Here is a 19268-nt window from a genome sequence, read left to right as displayed (position 1 = left end):
CGTCTCGTTTTAGCCCGTTCGTCAATATTTTCTTGCGGAAGAGATGTCTGTTAAGGGCGTCTTCAGCTGAGATATGTAGCATTTGCAGGTCTTCTTTGGTATTTCTAAACCAAGAAATTGTGGTTTTGGGGTTTGAATCAAAAAGTGAAAGATTTCTTTAGTTAACTTTCTTCCGTCCATTACTTTCAGATGACCGTAAAATCGTGCCCGTCTTTTTCTGATTGTGTCGGTAATTTTCTCTATTTTGCTGTAGACTTCCTCGTTGGATCTCTTTTGATGGATTCCATTTCTGTACATTGATCCCAAGATTCCTCTCACAATTTTGCGTTCTCTTTTCTCCAGTTCTTCAAGGAGTCCTTTGTTGGCATTGAGAGGCAGGGTTTCGGCTGCATATAGAACTACTGGCTTCAGAACTGTTTCATAGTGACGTATCTTGGTGTTTTGGGAAAGGCATTTTTTGTTGTAGATTGTGCGAGATGTTTGGTAGGCTATTTCCAGTTTGCGTACTCGCTCCTGAAGTGCTTCTTTGTCCAGTCCATTTTTCATTATGATCTCACCCAGGTATTTGAATTTGTCTACTCGGGTGATGTCCCCGTATTTTGTATGGAGTTTTGGTGGAGCCTCTTTGATGTTAGTCATTACTTCTGTTTTCTCAAACGATATCTGCAAACCAGTTTGTTCGGCAATTTCTTTTAAAATTTCAACTTGAGCTCTAGCGGTTTATATTATTATTATTATTATTATTATTATTATTAGTAGTAGTAGTAGTAGTAGTAGTAGTAGTAGTAGTAGTAGTAGTAGTAGTATTGTTACGGGGATACCCGTGGTGCAGACAGAGGTTAAAGAAGGTGCTGGGGTGAATGAGTCTATCTACAATATCAAAATAAATTTAACGCGTAAACTGAAGGTTATATTTTTGAAAAACAACAAACTTAAGACATTTTCACTTAGTGAGATAATAATGACATTTCAGGTACAAAATAGCAATTTAGAAACAAGACTTAGAAAAATCCAAGATTCAGAACGTTAACAATCTTGGGCTTCAAGCCCCTAGTTTTACAATATTTGAGCTCCCAGCTCAAATTTACAGACGAGCACAAATTTGTTCAAAGGGCAGAAATCCCCTAATTCACGGAGCACTTGCTCCTAAAATTACAACATCTAGCCTTGAGGAGGCATTCATTAATCTTACAAAAAGTTTAAAAAAGAGCTAACAGGCTCTCCGTTTTCCAAGCCTACTCAAGGCAACATCAACTTACAAATTCTTGCCTCTGAAGGCACAACTTACAACAGGAAAATGATTATACAGGGGTATTTAATACCCAACCTACCGGGCCTTCGTGTAAAAGGGAAAAACGGTTAAATAAATGACCCGAGCACAAAATGAATGGAGGCGAATGCTTGCACACTTAGATATGAGCACTTAAAACCTAAAGGGCACTAGGCCGGTGAAACAGAGGCTATTCCCAAACTACTGAGGTGACTCGTATAATGATAAATTAATGCATTACGGAAAAGAAGAAAGCCAGTTACAGTAGTCACCTCAAACCAAGATGAAGGGAAGCTCGAGAGGGTACATCACTCTCTATCCCCGATTTACAGTTAAAGATTTTATGAAGTTTTTACATTAGCCGGCTGAAAGTTACATTTTTTAGGAAAACTGGTTTACATAGTTAATGATTCGGACCTTTCCCTCAGGTTAAACTGCGTAGCTAACAAGAAATAAAGATGTTATGAGGCCATTACCTTGTAGAAGTTCTAGCAGCTGAAGAAGAAGCCGCTCGCCTCCTGCTTGACAGACACACTTGGTAAGATGACGATCAATTGGCCAAGAGACGTGAAAATCCGCAGTTTATAAACCCTCGGGGAAAGTTTGAGACCATTCAAGATTAAACTAGCCACACCCTCTCACTTTTATTGGTGAATTTAAAAGTTACACTGAAAATCGAAGAAAAAGACTGCGATTGGTAGAAAATTAATTACAGAAATTAGGGATTGGAGATAGAAGATTTAATACAATATGTAAAAGGTGACGAGAATCTAATTGTGATGGGAGACTGGAATGCAGTGGTAGGCCAAGGAAGAGAAGGTAGTACAGTAGGAGAATTTGGATTGGGACAAAGGAATGAAAGAGGAAGTCGGCTGGTTGAATTCTGCACTGATCATAATTTAGTCCTTGCCAATACTTGGTTCAAACACCACAAACGACGGCTGTATACGTGGACGAGACCTGGAGACACTGGAAGGTATCAAATAGACTTCATTATGATTAGGCAGAGATTCAGAAACCAGGTGTTGGATTGCAAAACTTTCCCAGGAGCAGACGTGGACTCTGACCACAACTTGTTGGTCATGAAATGCCATCTGAAGTTGAAGAAATTGAAGAAAGGAAAGAATGCAAAAAGATGGGATCTAGACAAGTTGAAAGAAAAGAGTGTGAGGGATTGTTTCAAGGAACATGTTGCACAAGGACTAAATGAAAAGGCTGAAGGAAAGACTATAGAGGAAGAGTGGAGAGTCATGAAAAATGAAGTCAATAGGGCTGCTGAAGAAATGTTAGGAAGGAAGAAAAGATCAACTAAGAATCAGTGGATAACTCAGGAGATACTAGACCTGATTGATGAACGACGAAAATACAAGAATGCTAGAAATGAAGAGGGCAGAAAAGAATACAGGCGATTAAAGAATCAAGTGGATAGAAAGTGCAAGATAGCTAAGGAAGAATGGCTGAAGGAGAAGTGCAAGGATGTCGAAGGCTGTATGGTCCTGGGAAAGGTAGATGCTGCATACAGGAAAATCAAGGAAACCTTTGGAGAAAGGAAATCTACGTGTATGAATATTAAGAGCTCAGATGGAAAACCACTTCTAGGGAAAGAAGACAGAGCAGAAAGATGGCATGAGCATATCCAACAGTTGTATCAAGGTAAAGATGTAGATAATTTGGTTCTGGAACATGAAGAGGCTGTTGATGCTGATGAAATGGGAGACCCAATTTTGAGGTCAGAGTTTGACAGAGCTGTGAGTGACCTAAATAGGAACAAGGCACCTGGAATTGATGACATTCCCTTTGAATTACTGACTGCCTTAGGAGAAACCAGCATGGCAAGGTTATTTCATTTAGTGTGCAAGATGTATGAGACAGGAGAAGTCCCATCCGATTTTCAGAAGAATGTTGTTATACCTATTCCCAAGAAAGCCGGTGCTGACAGGTGTGAAAACTACCGCACCATTAGTTTAGTATCTCATGCCTGCAAAATTTTAACACGTATTATTTACAGAAGAATGGAAAAACAAGTTGAAGCTGAGTTGGAAGAAGATCAATTTGGCTTCAGAAGAAATGTAGGAACACGTGAAGCAATCCTGACTTTACGTCTGATCTTAGAGGATCGAATCAAGAAGGACAAGCCCACGTACATGGCATTCGTAGATCTAGGAAAGGCATTCGATAATGTTGATTGGGCCAAGCTATTTATGATTCTGAAGATGATGGGGATCAGATACCGAGAACGAAGAATTATCTACAATCTGTATAAAAATCAGTCTGCAGTGATAAGAATCGAGGGATTTGAAAAAGAAGCAGCAATCCAGAAAGGAGTGAGGGAAGGCTGCAGTTTGTCCCCTCTCCTTTTCAACGTTTACATAGAACAGGCAGTAAGGGAAATCAAAGAGAAATTTGGAAAGGGAATCACAGTCCAAGGAGAAGAAATCAAAACCTTGAGATTTGCCGATGATATTGTTATTTTATCTGAGACTGCAGAAGATCTCGAGAAGTTGCTGAATGGTATGGATGAAGTCTTGGGTAAGGAGTACAAGATGAAAATAAATAAGTCCAAAACAAAAGTAATGGAGTGCAGTCGAACGAAGGCAGGTGATGCGGGAAATATTAGATTAGGAAATGAAGTCTTAAAGGAAGTAGATGAATATTGTTACTTGGGTAGTAAAATAACTAACGATGGCAGAAGTAAGGAGGACATAAAATGCAGACTAGCACAAGCAAGGAAGAGCTTTCTTAAGAAAAGAAATTTGCTCACTTCAAACATTGATATCGGAATTAGAAAGATGTTTTTGAAGACGTTCGTGTGGAGCGTGGCATTGTATGGAAGTGAAACATGGACAATAACTGGCTCAGAAAGAAAGAGAATAGAAGCTTTTGAAATGTGGTGTTACAGAAGAATGCTGAAGGTGAGATGGATAGATCGAATCACGAATGAAGAGATACTGAATCGAATTGGTGAGAGGAGATCTATTTGGCTAAATTTGACGAGAAGAAGAGTTAGAATGATAGGACACATCTTAAGACACCCAGGACTTGTTCAGTTGGTTTTTGAAGGAAGTGTAGGGGGTAAGAACGGTAGGGGTAGGCCAAGGTATGAATATGACAAGCAGATTAGAGCAGACGTAGGATGCAATTGTTACGTAGAAATGAAAAGGTTAGCACAGGATAGGGTGGCATGGAGAGCTGCATCAAACCAGTCTATGGACTGATGACTCAAACAACAACAACAAGGGATTGGCTAGATTCAAAACTGGCGGAAATAAAAAAAGGAAATATTGCCAGCCCAAAAATAAATGAACATCAGTCAGTAAAAAAAAGCTTATGAATACAAAACTTCTTTGAATTATAATTTTTTATACCTCGCACCAGGGTGCATGATCATAGTTCTTTGGTAGTGTCATCTATGAGAGAATGTCAACTTCTTGATGAATGGAAAACAAAACAAGTAGAAATTCACACAGTGTAGGAAACTTCACAGTAACAAAATTATATCAGATTTTAGTGGTGACATCTTCAGAGTAAAGTTCTAACTTGTATTATTGGTTTCACATTTGACAGATAGAGTTCTTTTAGGCGCTCATTTTGAACGTGCGGCGTAGAGGTGTACCTCCTGGTACAATTATTATTATTCCTTCTTTCTCCGTTAGGGTCTTCTAGGGACCACGTGACAATTTCCATGCTTCATCCTTTGTTGTTCCTTCTTCTTCCTCCAATAATCCTTCATCTTCTCAATATGCCTCCTATTCCTCTTCACGGACCATTTTGAGCCTGTTTTCTCTCCCTCCCGACCTTGGAATCCTTCCACTTTTAACACTTTCATGCTAAAAATCTCTCTTTCTGTTGCTGCTTCTTGTCTTGTATTGTTTCCTTCCAAACCTTTCTTGACGTCATGAATCCAGGTTATTGTTGACTTCTTGTTCCAAAGACATTTGAAGATCTGTTTGGTTAACTGTTGCCATCCGTTCTGTATAAATGTCCTTAAAATATCAATCCCCACTTCAGCATTGTTTCTGTTATATTTTCTATGTTCTGATGTATTTCATCATTACTTCTTTATTTCCAGAGTTCTGTAGTTCTTAGCGGACCGAGTATTTTCCGTACAATTTTTCTTTCTAGTACTCCTAATTTATTCAGCTTGTAATTCAGTACTGGACATTCATTCGCGTATAGGCATTCTGGTTTGACTACTGTGCTGTAGTGTTGCATTTTGAGGTTTTCAAATATTAATACTCTTTGTTGTAGATATTCCTAGTTATAGCCTACCTAGTTGTTATTATTATTAATTGTATTGTTATTAATATTGCCGAGCACGATAGCTGCAGTCGCTTAAGTGCGGCCATTATCGGGAGATAGTGGGTTCGAATCCCACTGTCGGCATCCCTGAAAATATTTTTCCGTAGTTTCCCATTTTCACACCAGACAAATGCTGGGGTGTACTTTAATTAAGGCCACTCCAAGTCCTTTCATGTCCCATCGTCGCCATAAAACCTACCTGTGTCAGTGCAACATAAAGCAACTTGAAAAAAATATATTTTAAAAATGTTATTATTATTGTTACTATTATTATTAAAAATTTGAGATTATTCTGTTATCGCCTGCCGTGAAAATGAAATAGCGAATGGCTTTTAGTGCCGGGAGTGTCCGAGGACAAGTTCGGCTCGCCAGATACAGATCTTTTGATTAGACCTCTGTAGGCGACCTGCGCGTCATGATTAGGATGAAATGATGATCACCTACACCCAGCCCCCGTGCCAGAGAAATTAACCAATTATGGTTAAAATTCCCGACTCTCCCTGGAATCGAACCCGGGACCCCTGTGACCAAAGGCCAGTACGCTACCCATTTAGGCATGGAGCCGGACATCGCCTGCCGTAAGTTTGAAAGAATCCCTGTTATGAACAGTCATAAGTAAATGAATTAATGTTATGTGCCTCTTATTAAGTTCTGAAGTCCAAAACAAATACATGAGACCGATGACCTCGATGTTTGGCTCTTTAGAGAGCAACAGCAGGAACAACAACAATAATAACAGAAAAGGATAGTCTTGTCATGATGCATCTGCATTTGCACAGAAAATTAAGTTGTCTCAGAAAATGTTTGAGGTCAAATTCAGGGAAAAAGGCACAGAACTTGTTTCTTCCCAGATTGCATATCAGATCCTCGCTGTCTAACACTGAGTATTCTGTCTCCTGTCTTCACGGAACAGCGAACTTACTCACCTTCAGCCGTTGCCTAACGAAGCAGATAATCTGCGCATTATGAGAAGAAACTGACGTCACGAAACAATTGAAAGTGGATTCCATGGCTGTGCCATGTGCCGCATCAGGTAGCGAGCCTACGTCATCCATGGCCACCTTCGCCGCGTGATCAATCGCTATCGAATACGCTACGCTGTTTATCTCACAGTAAATACGAAGAGAGAGCTTATCTCTACAGATAACCTCACTTCTAGCGGACACATTGGAGAACATTTTTCTAAAAATCACTAAAATTTAATTGAAATATTATGAATTTCACTGTTGAAGGATTTTTTAAAATTTTTTTTTACAATCTGCTTTTTTTAACACCGACACAGTTAGGTCTTATGGCGGCGATGTGATAGGAAAGACGTAGGAGTGGGAAGGATGCGACCGTTTATTTAAGGTACAGTCCCAGCTTTTGCCTGATGCGAAAATATGTAACCACGGGTAACCATCTTCAGGGTTGCCGACAGTAGGGTTCGACCCCACTATCTCCCGAATGCAAGCTGACAACTACGTGACCCACACTGTACAGCCACCTGCTCGGTTTAAGTTCAAATATTTTACGTCATATTTCAGACACTCACTAGCAATTAGGCCTAATGTAATAATTTACAGCTATCTACCTACATTAATAACGAAGTTCTTGGGGAAAAAACGATTTAACCATTTGTAAAGTCCACTAAACAACACTTTTCAACTGATCTAACTGAAATTCGATTGAAATTCAATAAAAGAGAAAATTATCTTTTATTGGCGCCCTTCTTTTTTACTTTACAATTCGCTTTGTGTCGCACCAACACACATACGTAGGCGGTTTGAAAAGTTCTCAGAATGTACTAGAATTAAGTATCTTACCTCGGTGGAACTGCTTTTATTTTTCAACATAGTCTCCCTGTAGACTAATGCATTTGGTCCAGCGATGTTCCAATGCCTTGATCCCATCTCGAAAATGAGATTCCTCCAGGCCTGCAAAATACCTCTCCAATTCGGCTGTCACTTTTTCCATCGTAGAAAATCTCCATCCACTGAGGAAAATTTTCAGCTTGGGGAATATATGAAAGTCTGATGGTGCCAAATCAGGTGAATAAGGTGGATGTAGCAATAATTCGTACCTCAGTTCATGAAGTTTTGCGATGGCAATAACACTTGTGTGCAGCGAAGCGTTTTCCTGATGAAAGATGACCTTTTTCCTTGCCAAACCAGGCCTTGTTTCGCGTATCTTTTCCTGTAGTTGGTTTAGGAGGTTTGCATAGTATTGCTCCGTAATTGTTCGGCCAGTAGAAAGATAATCTATCAGCAGAATGCCTTTTGCATCCCAGAAAACTGAGGCCATGACCTTTCCGGCCGAACGCACTGCCTTTGCTTTCTTTAGTGGTGGTGAATCAGCATGTTTCCACTGCTTTGATTGCTGTTTTGTATCTGGGGTATAGTAGTGGACCCAAGTTTCATCTGTAGTCACAAACCGGCGCAAAAAAACTTGTTGGTTGCACTGAAAATGGGCCAGACTTTGTTCGGACATTTCCAATCTGGTGCGTTTATTGTCCAATGAAAAGAGCCATGGCACCCATCTTGCGGATAATTTTTTCATACCCAGTTCTTCGGTTAAAATATAATATACCCGTTCAGAAGACATCCCTACAGCTTCAGCAATCTCCCGCACTTTCAGTCGACGATCCACCATGACCATTTTATGCACTTTTGCGATAAATTCTTGGGTCGTAATACTTTTTGGCCGTCCACTACGTGGATCATCATCCAAGCTCTCCCGACCAAATTTAAACTCGCTGGTCCACTTGGCAACAGTTGAAAATGAAGGAGCAGAGTCCCCCAGTGTGTTCTGAAAGTCGACATGAATTTCCTTTGCTTTCATACCTTTCTTTACAAAGTACTTATTCACTGCACGAATCTCAGTTTTTTCCATTGTCACAAATCACTACGCGGGAACAACAACAAAGAGTGGTCACTACCACACTCCTGCAGCTAGAGCACTGACGCGAAACGTGTTCACTCACAAAGGATGTGTGATTATTGCGCGGGAATCTCGTTGCTCTAGCACTGACATCTAGCGGTGATTCCGAGAACTTTTCAAACCGTCCTCGTAGGTCTTATGGTGACGATGGGATAGAAAAGGGAAGGTACCGGCCGTGGCCGTAATTAAAATGGTGAAAATGGCGAAACGACGCTTTTGCTCGTTCCTCATCCGAGAACACCCTTCTTGTTCTCCTAGGTTTCTATACGAAGAGATCTATCACATCCGCAATTTTCCTCCTGAACACTGTTCTGTTTGTGATATCTCCCTCCTCAATGCCACATTTTTAAGATCCTGATGAACTTCTTTCGGCCACGCTACTTGGGTCTTTCTTATTTCCTGAAAGATGAGGATCTTCGGTGCCATTCTTCTACGGTGTCCATAGAAAGTCAGTCGCCTTTTTCTTATCGAGGTTGAAATGTTTTCGCATTTTTCATACAGCTCTTGATTTGATCTCCAACGGAAGGTAAACTCATTTCTTGTTTTATTATTATTGTTATTATTATTATTATTCTAGCCATTACCAGGTGGAACGGCACTTGTACTGTTCCCTGGGAAACTTGCTCTGGCACATATACTGTATCAAGTGCCATCTATAACAAACGCTATTTGAATCAAGAAGAGGGGAATTAGGACCATATACACATCCTTTAATGGCCGCGGCACATACACCGATCTCTATGAAAAACAAGAATTCATTTCTTTCTGGCACTTATATCGTTTTCCACAGATAGTTTATAACTGAATCGGTGAAACCAAGAAGGGGAAGATTCCACATTTTTGACAAAATGAGTTGAAATAGCCATGTTGTTCTTAGTTTTTAAAACGCATCTGTTGAAAGGAAAAAGGAAAACATTCCACCAATCATCGTGCAGTAATAACCCGGTAAATATCTTACGAGCATTGCCTATCACTACTCTGTCGAAAGAATTGGGTCAAATTCAGGTATTTTAGATTACATGCTCCACTCATACGTAATAGGGGCTGCCTGGCCGAGGCGGTAAAGGCGTGCTCGGTTCGTCCGGAAGGACGTGGGTTCGAATCCCCGTCAGGAAGTCGTAAAATTTAAGAAACGACATTTCCACTTGCGGAAGTGCATATGGCCCTGAGGTTCACTCAGCCTACACCAAAAATGAGTACCAGGTTAATTCCTGGGGGCAAAGGCGACCGGGCGTAGAGCTAACCACTCTACCCCATCACGTGCCGAGGTTAACAATGGTGGAAGCCTTTACCTTCCACTCCTCCAAGGGCCTTCATGGCCTGTACGGAGGTGACTTTGCTTTGCTTTGCTTACTCATAGGTAATGGTGGTTGCATATGCAGCAAGGCACATCTTGCTCCATCTGGAGTTCGAATAATACACGCCTGTGATATCCTGGTAGGTGTACCTACAGTAGCCGTCATTTTCTGTACTTAGGCTACTCATTCATCTACTCACCGCTGCATACAATACCAGAATATGTATCCTTTATAATTATGTTATACTGCGTCAAAATAGACCTCGGTAGAAATGAAAGAAATGAACGCCCTAGTCGCTTGTTGTCATGTATTTACAGAATGGAGAAGGCCCGTGGTTGGCTATTCGCATACTCGGCACAAACAATATTCAACTCCGACTACCTGTAGGCCTATGACACGCTGATCGACAGACAATGCGGGGACAACGCTCTCGAGATATGTCGGAATTTCTTTCGAGAAACAGTGCCTGCGATAGTCTCGAGAAAACTCGGGACCCCCTGTCTCAGACTGCCCATCACTAGCTACCACAAGTCAGACTGAAGATGGTGACAAAGACCTCTTCAAAGACTAAAACGAGAAGAACTTATGTCTTTGCTGAAATTTAAATATGTCTCTATAACTTATATAATCCATTTTTTGTATTTTAAGGCAATAAAGTCTTGTAATAAACAATGAAAAAATTGTTTGTGTATTATCCTTACTATTTTTCTCAGTTGGCACCAAGAAGGGAAAGATTCCACCAACTTTGAAAACATATCAGAGCTCAAACAAAGATTTTAAAAACAAACCACTAGTGGAATATTGCTATTGTGGTTATAATGAATAAGTTTGCAATTGTAAGTTTCTTCATCCAGCTTTTAATTTGGTTGCTGTGAAGATCTTTTTGATTTCCCAAAAGTAGGGTCAAGTGGAATATTTCCCTTCTTGGTCTCACCGGTTCAATTATAATCAGATGTTTGTCTTCCTGCTTATTTAATACCTTTTGCTTTCAATTAACTTTTCTTTAATGCATTATTCTTCTTTTGCAGAAGGTTAGTGACTATCGTGGCGTAATTAATCCTATTTCGCAGAGTCTCCATATCGTATATGTAAAAGTATTATCGGAGGTTCCACGACCACGATAATTTTCTCCGTCCCTTTTATCTTTCCTTTTACGATCAATTGTATCAGACTGCTGGGTTGAATAGCTCAGACGGTAGAGCCCTTGCCTTCTGGGCTCAGGTTAGTGCGTTCGACCGCGGTTCATTCCGCAGTTGCTCAAATATGTCATTCTCGAGTCAGATTCACCGGCACGTAAAACTTCTGCGGGACAAAACTGCAGCACCTCCATGTCTGCGAAAGCCGAAAAAGTGAGACGTAAAACCAATGACATCTCCGATCTGTATTTAGGGCTGTCGCGCAGGTGGCAGACTGCGTCTTCTTATCTTCTTTTCCTACCGCTTTTTCCCACACCTGTGGGATCGCGGGAGCGAACTGCGTCGCACATGTGGATTTGGCCTTGCTTTACTGCCGGATGCCCTTCCTGACGCCAACCCTATATGGAGGGATGTAATCTCTTGTGGTGGTTGGTAGTGTGGTATGTTTTCTGAATATGAAGAGGAGAATGTTGGGACGGACGCATACACCCAGTCCCCGAACTAGAAGAATTAATTAGAAGCGATTAAAATCCCCGACCCGGCCGGAAATCGAGCTCGGGACCCCCTGAACCGAAGGCCAGTACGCCGACCATTCAGCCAACGATTTGGACAGGTGATAGACTACTACTACTACTACTAAATTGTCTTCATTCCTCCCCTGAAGGGGGAGGCGGGCCAGGAGTTGCTCGGAGAAGGTGAGAAGGTTGGCGGCGGTGGCCTATACTAGGAACTTCCCCGGCATTCGCCTTAGTGCAGGAGAATGGAAAACCATTCTCAGGACAGCAGACGGTAGGGACCAGCCCATCTCCGTCTCCCGAATACAGAGCCGTGGCTGGTCGGAGTGCAGAGCTGTAGGACCACAGACCAGGTGGCAAATTTCCATCAATTGTTTACCTAGTGCTTTCTTAAATGATTTCAAAGAACTGGGTCCATTCCTTAATTCCACTTTCTACTTAAGAGTATTTGCCCAAATTTGTCTTCTTTAATTTCAACTTGATCTTTGTATTAGTATCTCCACTCAAGCTTATTCTTCTATTAATGTCATTCCACGCCTTCTCTTCACTGACAGCTCGAAACAAACAACCCGTCTCCTTATCCTCGAGTCTTCCCAGCCCAAAGAATATACCGGTAAAACACAGTCAATAGCAGACGCGGCGAACATGTTGGAAGATCTTAATTATTCAGCTAATTGCTGCTAACTGCGATGGTTCTAAAAAAGTCACGAGCAGTTTATTTACATGTCCGTAAGACAGCAGGGAACACAGCAGAGAAACGACGGGCCTGAGAATATCAACGCTTGAACACGTGCTTCACACAGAAAGGAATATTGAGATGGCGAGCAAAGTTATGTTTGTAAGATATTAGATACCGTGCAAATCCGCTCTTTTTTCCAAGTGAATCAGGAACATTTACACACATTTACTCTGAGAACAGCACTTCGTCTCCAAGTTTGTCACGGTCGGTCATACACATACAGCACAATTATTGATCATATCTGAGAAGCGGTTTATGCAAACTATAAACTATCGGAAGTTCTCAAACTTTTATGAGATGGTACCACTCACTCATGGCTAAAAGTTCCATGTGTCCCAATGAAAAATCCCTATATCAATGATGCTGCATCAAAAAGTATATTTAAATCCTCTTACCAGCAGTTCCTCGTTAAGTGCTTCCAGCAGGGTATCTATATAAGTGGAACGAGTGACTCTGTGTGAAAATGTTGTTATGAGATTATTGTACATACATACATACATACATTATCATTATAGACTGTTATGCCTTTCAGCGTTCAGTCTGCAAGCCTCTGTGAATTTACTAAACGTCGCCACAATCCTCGATTTGCAACTACTGTTGTGGCCTCATTTAGTTCTATACCTCTTACCTTTAAATCGTTAGAAACCGAGTCTAACCATCGTCGTCTTGGTCTACCTCTACTTCTCTTACCCTCCATAGCAGAGTCCATTATTCTCCTAGGTAACCTATCCTCCTCCATTCGCCTCACATGACCCCACCACCGAAGCCGGTTCATGCGTACAGCTTCATCCATCGAGTTCATTCCTAAATTAGCCTTTATTTCTTCATTCCGAGTGCCCTCCTGCCATTGTTCCCACCTGTTTGTACCAGCAATCATTCTTGCTACTTTCATGTCTGTTACTTCTAACTTATGAATAAGATATCCTGAGTCCACCCAGCTTTCGCTCCCGTAAAGCAAAGTTGGTCTGAAAACAGACCAATGTAAAGATAGTTTCGCCTGGGAGCTGACTTCCTTCTTACAGAATACAGTCGATCGCAGCTGCGAGCTCACTGCATTAGCTTTACGGCACCTTGATTCAATCTCACTTACTATATTACCATCCTGGGAGAACACACAACCTAAATACTTGAAATTATCGACCTGTTCTAGCTTTGTATCACCAATCTGACATTCAATTCTGTTGAATTTCTTACCTACTGGCATCAATTTAGTCTTCGAGAGGCTAATTTTCATACCATACTCATTGCACCTATTTTCAAGTTCCACGATATTAGACTGTAGGCTTTCGGCACAATCTGACATTAAGACCAAGTCGTCAGCATAGGCCAGACTGCTTACTACATTTCCACCTAATTGAATCCCTCCCTGCCATTTTATACCTTTCAGCAGATGATCCATGTAAACTACAAACAGCAAAGGTGAAAGATTACAGCCTTGTCTAACCCCTGTAAGTACCCTGAACCAAGAACTCATTCTGCCATCAATTCTCACTGAAGCCCAATTGTCAACATAAATGCCTTTGATTGCTTTTAATAATCTGCCTTTAATTCCATAGTCCTCCAGTATGGCGAACATCTTTTCCCTCGGTACCCTGTCATATGCTTTCTCTAGATCTACGAAACATAAACACAACTGCCGATTCCTCTCGTAGCATTTTTCAATTACCTGGCGCATACTGAAAATCTGATCCTGACAGCCTCTCTGTGGTCTGAAACCACACTGGTTTTCATCCAACTTCCTTTCAACGACTGACCGCACCCTCCCTTCCAAGATGCCAGTGAATACTTTGTCTGGTATACTAATCAGTGAGATACCTCGATAGTTGTTGCAATCCTTCCTGTTCCCTTGCTTACAGATAGGGGCAATTACTGCTTTTGCCCAATCTGAAGGTACCTTACCAACACTCCACGCTAATTTTACTGCTCTATGAAGCCATTTCATCCCTGCCTTCCCACTATACTTCACCATTTCAGGTCTAATTTCATCTATTCCTGCTGCTTTATGACAATGGAGTTTATTTACCATCCTTTCCACTTCCTCAAGCATAATTTCACCAACATCATTTTCCTCCTCCCCTTGAGCTTCGCTGTTCACAACACCACCAGGATGATTTCCTTTTACATTGAGAAGATGTTCAAAATATTCCCTCCACCTCTCCAGTGATTCCCTGGGATCTATTATGAGTTCACCTGAATTACTCAAAACACTGTTCATTTCCTTTTTCCCTCCCTTCCTAAGATTCTTTATTACTGTCCAGAAAGGTTTCCCTGCTGCTTGACCTAGCCTTTCCAGGTTGTTACCAAAATCTTCCTATGACTTCTTTTTGGATTCAACAATTATTTGTTTCGCTCTGTTTCTTTCATCTACATACAACTCCCTATCTGCCTCGGCCCTTGTTTGGAGCCATTTCTTATAAGCCTTCTTTTTACGTTTACAAGCTGCTCTCACTTCATCATTCCACCAAGATGTTCGCCTTTTCCCGTCTTTACACACAGTTGTTCCAAGGCATTCCCTGGCTGTTTCTACTACAGCATCCCTATATGCCACCCATTCACTTTCTATATCCTGAACCTGCTTAATGTCTACTGTTCGAAACTTCTCACTAATCATATCCATGTACTTCCGTCTAATTTCCTCGTCCTGGAGATTTTCTACCCTTATTCGTTTGCAGACAGATTTCACTTTCTCTACCTTAGGCCTAGAGATACTTAGTTCACTACAGATCAGATAGTGGTCTGTATCATCGAAAAATCCCCGGAAAACTCGTACATTCCTAACAGATTTCCTGAATTCGAAGTCTGTTAAGATATAGTCTATTATGGATCTGGTACCCCTAGCCTCCCACGTGTAGCGGTGAATAGCCTTATGCTTGAAGAATGTATTTGTAACAGCTTAACCCATACTAGCACAGAAGTCCAGCAAACGCTTCCCATTCCCATTAGCTTCCATATCTTCCCCACATTTACCAATCACCCTTTCGTATCCTTCAGTTCTATTCCCAACTCTCGCATTGAAATCGCCCATTAGCACTATTCTATCCTTGCTGTTTACCCTGACTACGATGTCACTCAATGCTTCATAAAACTTGTCAACTTCATCCTCATCTGCACCCTCACATGGTGAATACACGGACACAATTCTAGTCCTAATTCCTCCAACTGACAAATCTACCCACATCATTCACTCATTTACGTGCCTAACAGAAACTATGTTGCGTGCAATGGTATTCCTGATAAAGAGCCCTACCCCAGACTCTGCTCTTCCCTTTCTAACACCCGTCAAGTACACTTTATAATCTCCTATCTCTTCCTCGTTATCTCCCCTTACCCGAATATCACTTACTCCTAGCACATCCAGATGCATCCTCTTTGCTGACTCAGCCAGATCTACTTTCTTTCTTCCATAAGCCCCATTAATATTGATAGCTCCCCATCGAATTCCATTTCGTTCGCCAAGTTGTTTCCAAGGAGTCCCTCGCCTGTCAAATGGGAGTGGGACTCCGTTACTCCCATAGGTCCGAGGCTTGCTTAAAATGTACATTTAACGAAATTATTGGGTTAATACGATAACTCAGTTTAAGTTTACTTCTGGTGTAGTAGTAAATTAATTGAAATATGTAACTTCGCTCTAACTAGATTGATTAAGCTTTTATTCTAACTTAATGACTGCCCGATTTAACAGTGTATATCAAAAATTTAATTAAATTTAAAATATCAGTCTTTACTAATTAGAAGTAAACATAGTTATTAGTTTTATTTATTTACAAAACCTTCCCCAATTGAAGGTTGCTACAACGGACAAACCACAACTAAACAATATTTAATTTAGGTCTAGTTCTGCTAGAGTAAAATTAGTTACATCTGATTTGATATTTTTATTAAGTTTATTAGTATTTTTACTATTGCATATCTCTGAGTTTTGGATTGAAGTTAGTATTTTTAATCTGTATTATCAATCAAATACTCAGTCACTACTGATTTGCATTTAGGGCAGTCACCCAGCTGACAAATTCCCTATGTGTCTTTTTCCTAGCCTTTTCTTAAATGATTGCGCAGAAATTGGAAATTTATTAAACATCACCATTGGTAAGTTATTCTAATCCCTAACTCCCCTTCCTATAAATGAATATTTGCCCCAGTTTGTCCTCTTGAATTCTAACTTTATCTTCATATTGTGATCTTTCCTACTTTTAAAGACACCACTCAAACTTATTCGTCTACTAACGTCATTCCACGCCATATCTCCACTGACAGCTCGGAACATACCACTTAGTCGAACAGCTCGTCTCCTTTCTGCCAAGTCTCCCCAGCACAAACTTCGCAAGATTTTTGTAACGCTACTCTTTTGTTGGAAATCACCCAGAACAAATGGAGCTGCTTTTCTTTGGAATTTTTCCAGTTCTTGAAGCAAGTAATCCTGGTGAGGATCCCATACATTGGAACCATACTCTTGTTGGAATTCTGCATTACTTTAAGGACAGGAGAGAACATTCGTCCCTACTACAACCCCTAAACACCCTCATAAACATATGCAGATATCTGTACCCTTTATTTACAATCCCATTTATGTGATTACCCCAATGAAAATCTGTTCTTATATTAACACCTAGGTACTTACAATGATCTCCATAAGGAACTTTCACCCCATTCCAAGAAGCAGTGGTAAAGCTGCACCCATTCCGGAGTAAATTATATTTTTTTAACAAAAGTATGTAACTTTAAAGGTGTTTTCATAATAGGAATATCGTAGTACCATCCATAATTTTCTTCTTCTTCCTCTCCTTAACCTGTTTACCCTCAAGGGTCGATTTTTCCCTCGGGCTCAGCGAGGGATCCCACCTCTACCGCCTCAAGGGCAGTGTCCTGGAGCGTGAGACTTTGGGTCGCGGAATACAACTGGGGAAAATGACCAGTACCTCGCCCAGGCGGCCTCACCTGCTATGCTGAACAGGGGCCTTGTGGAGGGATGGGAAGATTGTAAGGGATAGGCAAGGAAGAGGGAAAGAAGCGGCCGTGGCCGTAAGTTAGGTATCATCGCGGCATTTGTCTCGACGAGAAGTGGGAAACCACGGAAAACCACTTCCAGGTTGGCTGAGGTGGGAATCGAACCCACCTCTGCTCAGTTGACCTCCCGAGGCTGAGTGGACCCCGTTCCAGCCCTCGTACCACTTTTCAAATTTCGTGGCAGAGCCGGGAATCGAACCCGGGCCTCCGGGGGTGGCACTAATCACGCTAACCACTACACCACAGAGGCGGACTATCCATAATTTTAAAGATTGAAATTTGGATTTTTGGCAAAAAAAAAGGTCACATGTGGTAAGCATTTGATTGATATAGGAACAATATGCAATTCTGCATTACGTTAAGGACAGGAGAGAACATTCGGTTTTGAAGGGGCGTCCTTAAACTTTTGACAGACACTGTATATTACCATCCTGGGAGAACATACATCCTAAATACTTGAAATTATCTACCTTTTCCAACTTTCAGTTCTCTTGGATTTCTTACCTACTGACATCAGTTTGATCTTGGAAAGGCTAATTTTCATAACATACTCATTGCGTCATTTTCAAGTTCCAGGATACTGTGTCAGACTGCAGGCTATCGGCACAATCTGCCATTAAGACCAAGTCGTCAGCAAAGGCTAGATTGCTTACTACATTTCCATCTAACTGAATCCCTCCCTACTACTACTAAAATATGTTCATTCCTCCCCTGAAGGGGGAGGCGGGCCTCTTAGACGGTGACGCCGTCTCTCAGGCCGGGAGATTTGTTACGGTGAAGGAAATGCTCGGATAAGATGAGGGGGTTGGCGACCGTGGCGTATACTAGGAACTGTCCCGGCATTCGCCTTAGTGCAGGAGAATGGAAAACCACGAAAAACCATTCTCGGGACAGCCGTGAGGTCCAGCCCTGTCCCGTCTCCCGAATGCAGAGGCGCAGAGCCACGGTAGAGCCGTGGCCACCACCCCTCCTCTACTCGGTTGGCCGGTCAGAGTGCAGAACTGTGGGACTACGGACCACCCGTGGCCACTTATGGGCCGAGACCCACTCTGCATCTACCGACCTCCCTCCCTGCCACTTTAAACCTTTCGTCAGATGATCCATGTTAACTATGTACGAGTGCAACTGCAAGGAGCTAGCCTTCACGCAACGTGTAATTATACTTAGCCACAATAAATTATTCATGTTATCTGCCATGAACATTCCCGCTTGCACTGCAGGTGTTCTGGTGATATTTTACTTGCTATAATAAGCTTGATCTCACCTTAACCAGAGCACATAGCACATTCTAAACACACTACCTCACCAGAGATGGGTGTGGGCAAAAAAAAAAAAAAAATGCTCGCATAAGGAATCTCACGTATAATTAAACATAATACACTTAATCGGTTTTAACACAAGAAAAGACTGAATATTGTACTCACCATAGTGCACCCTTGCGAGGGTCAGTAGGAAAACGAGGATAACTGAGGTAGAGAAGTTCATGATGCCCAAGCCAACTGCTCAACACCTTGCTCGATCTGGCCAGCTCTCATTCATTATCAGTTGTGATAACCAGTGTTCTAGATAAAAGCACTTAACTACTTATCTCTTATGGCCAACGCCTTGGATGATAACAGACAGTTATTAAAAGAAATGAAAAATCTAACTGGAAGATCACAAAATGCTCACACTTAATGTTGCCTAAATTTTTAACGGACGGCTCAAGGGAAATGTAAGTTTTCTGTCCTTTTAGTCTCTCCCCGAGCGTGGCGGACGGTATAATACACGCAGGGTATACCCTGACTGTCCTCACTAACACTCATCTTGAAAACGAAGGTTGGAGGCAACAGGGTCCCTAGCTGAGTGTTACATTGCTTTCACTTGCTTGTGGCAGATTACTACTGTTCATCTTTTGTGTCCGACCTCTCTTGGTGAAATCCTATTCTCTTCCAATTCCGATGGTAGGTTTACGGGTCCTAGGAAGTCTTTCATTTTCGCATCCGTCGTTTTTCTTTATCTATGCCGTCATTCTCAGAAGGAATGGACCTCTTTCATCCTCGTTCGGAGTAGTGTTAAGAGAGGATGGTTACCCAATTACACCTCCTC

General features: G+C 41.5%; 1 protein-coding gene across 1 annotated transcript in view; it reads right to left on the bottom strand.

The window, feature by feature from the left end:
- The window catches only part of LOC136884139 (prion-like-(Q/N-rich) domain-bearing protein 25), a 44327-nt gene extending 25577 nt beyond the window's left edge, over positions 1-18750 (bottom strand). Inside the window, exon 1 of the mRNA XM_068229772.1 lies at positions 18605-18750. Within this exon, the coding sequence (XP_068085873.1) occupies positions 18605-18665 (61 nt within the window). The 5' untranslated portion in view covers positions 18666-18750. The remainder of the gene's footprint in view (positions 1-18604) is intronic.
- Between the last annotated feature and the right edge of the window lie 518 nt (positions 18751-19268).

Source organism: Anabrus simplex, chromosome 12 (genome assembly GCF_040414725.1).
Source record: "Anabrus simplex isolate iqAnaSimp1 chromosome 12, ASM4041472v1, whole genome shotgun sequence".
Classification (NCBI taxonomy): Eukaryota; Metazoa; Arthropoda; class Insecta; order Orthoptera; family Tettigoniidae; genus Anabrus; species Anabrus simplex.
This window is presented reverse-complemented; position numbering and strand designations above follow the sequence as displayed.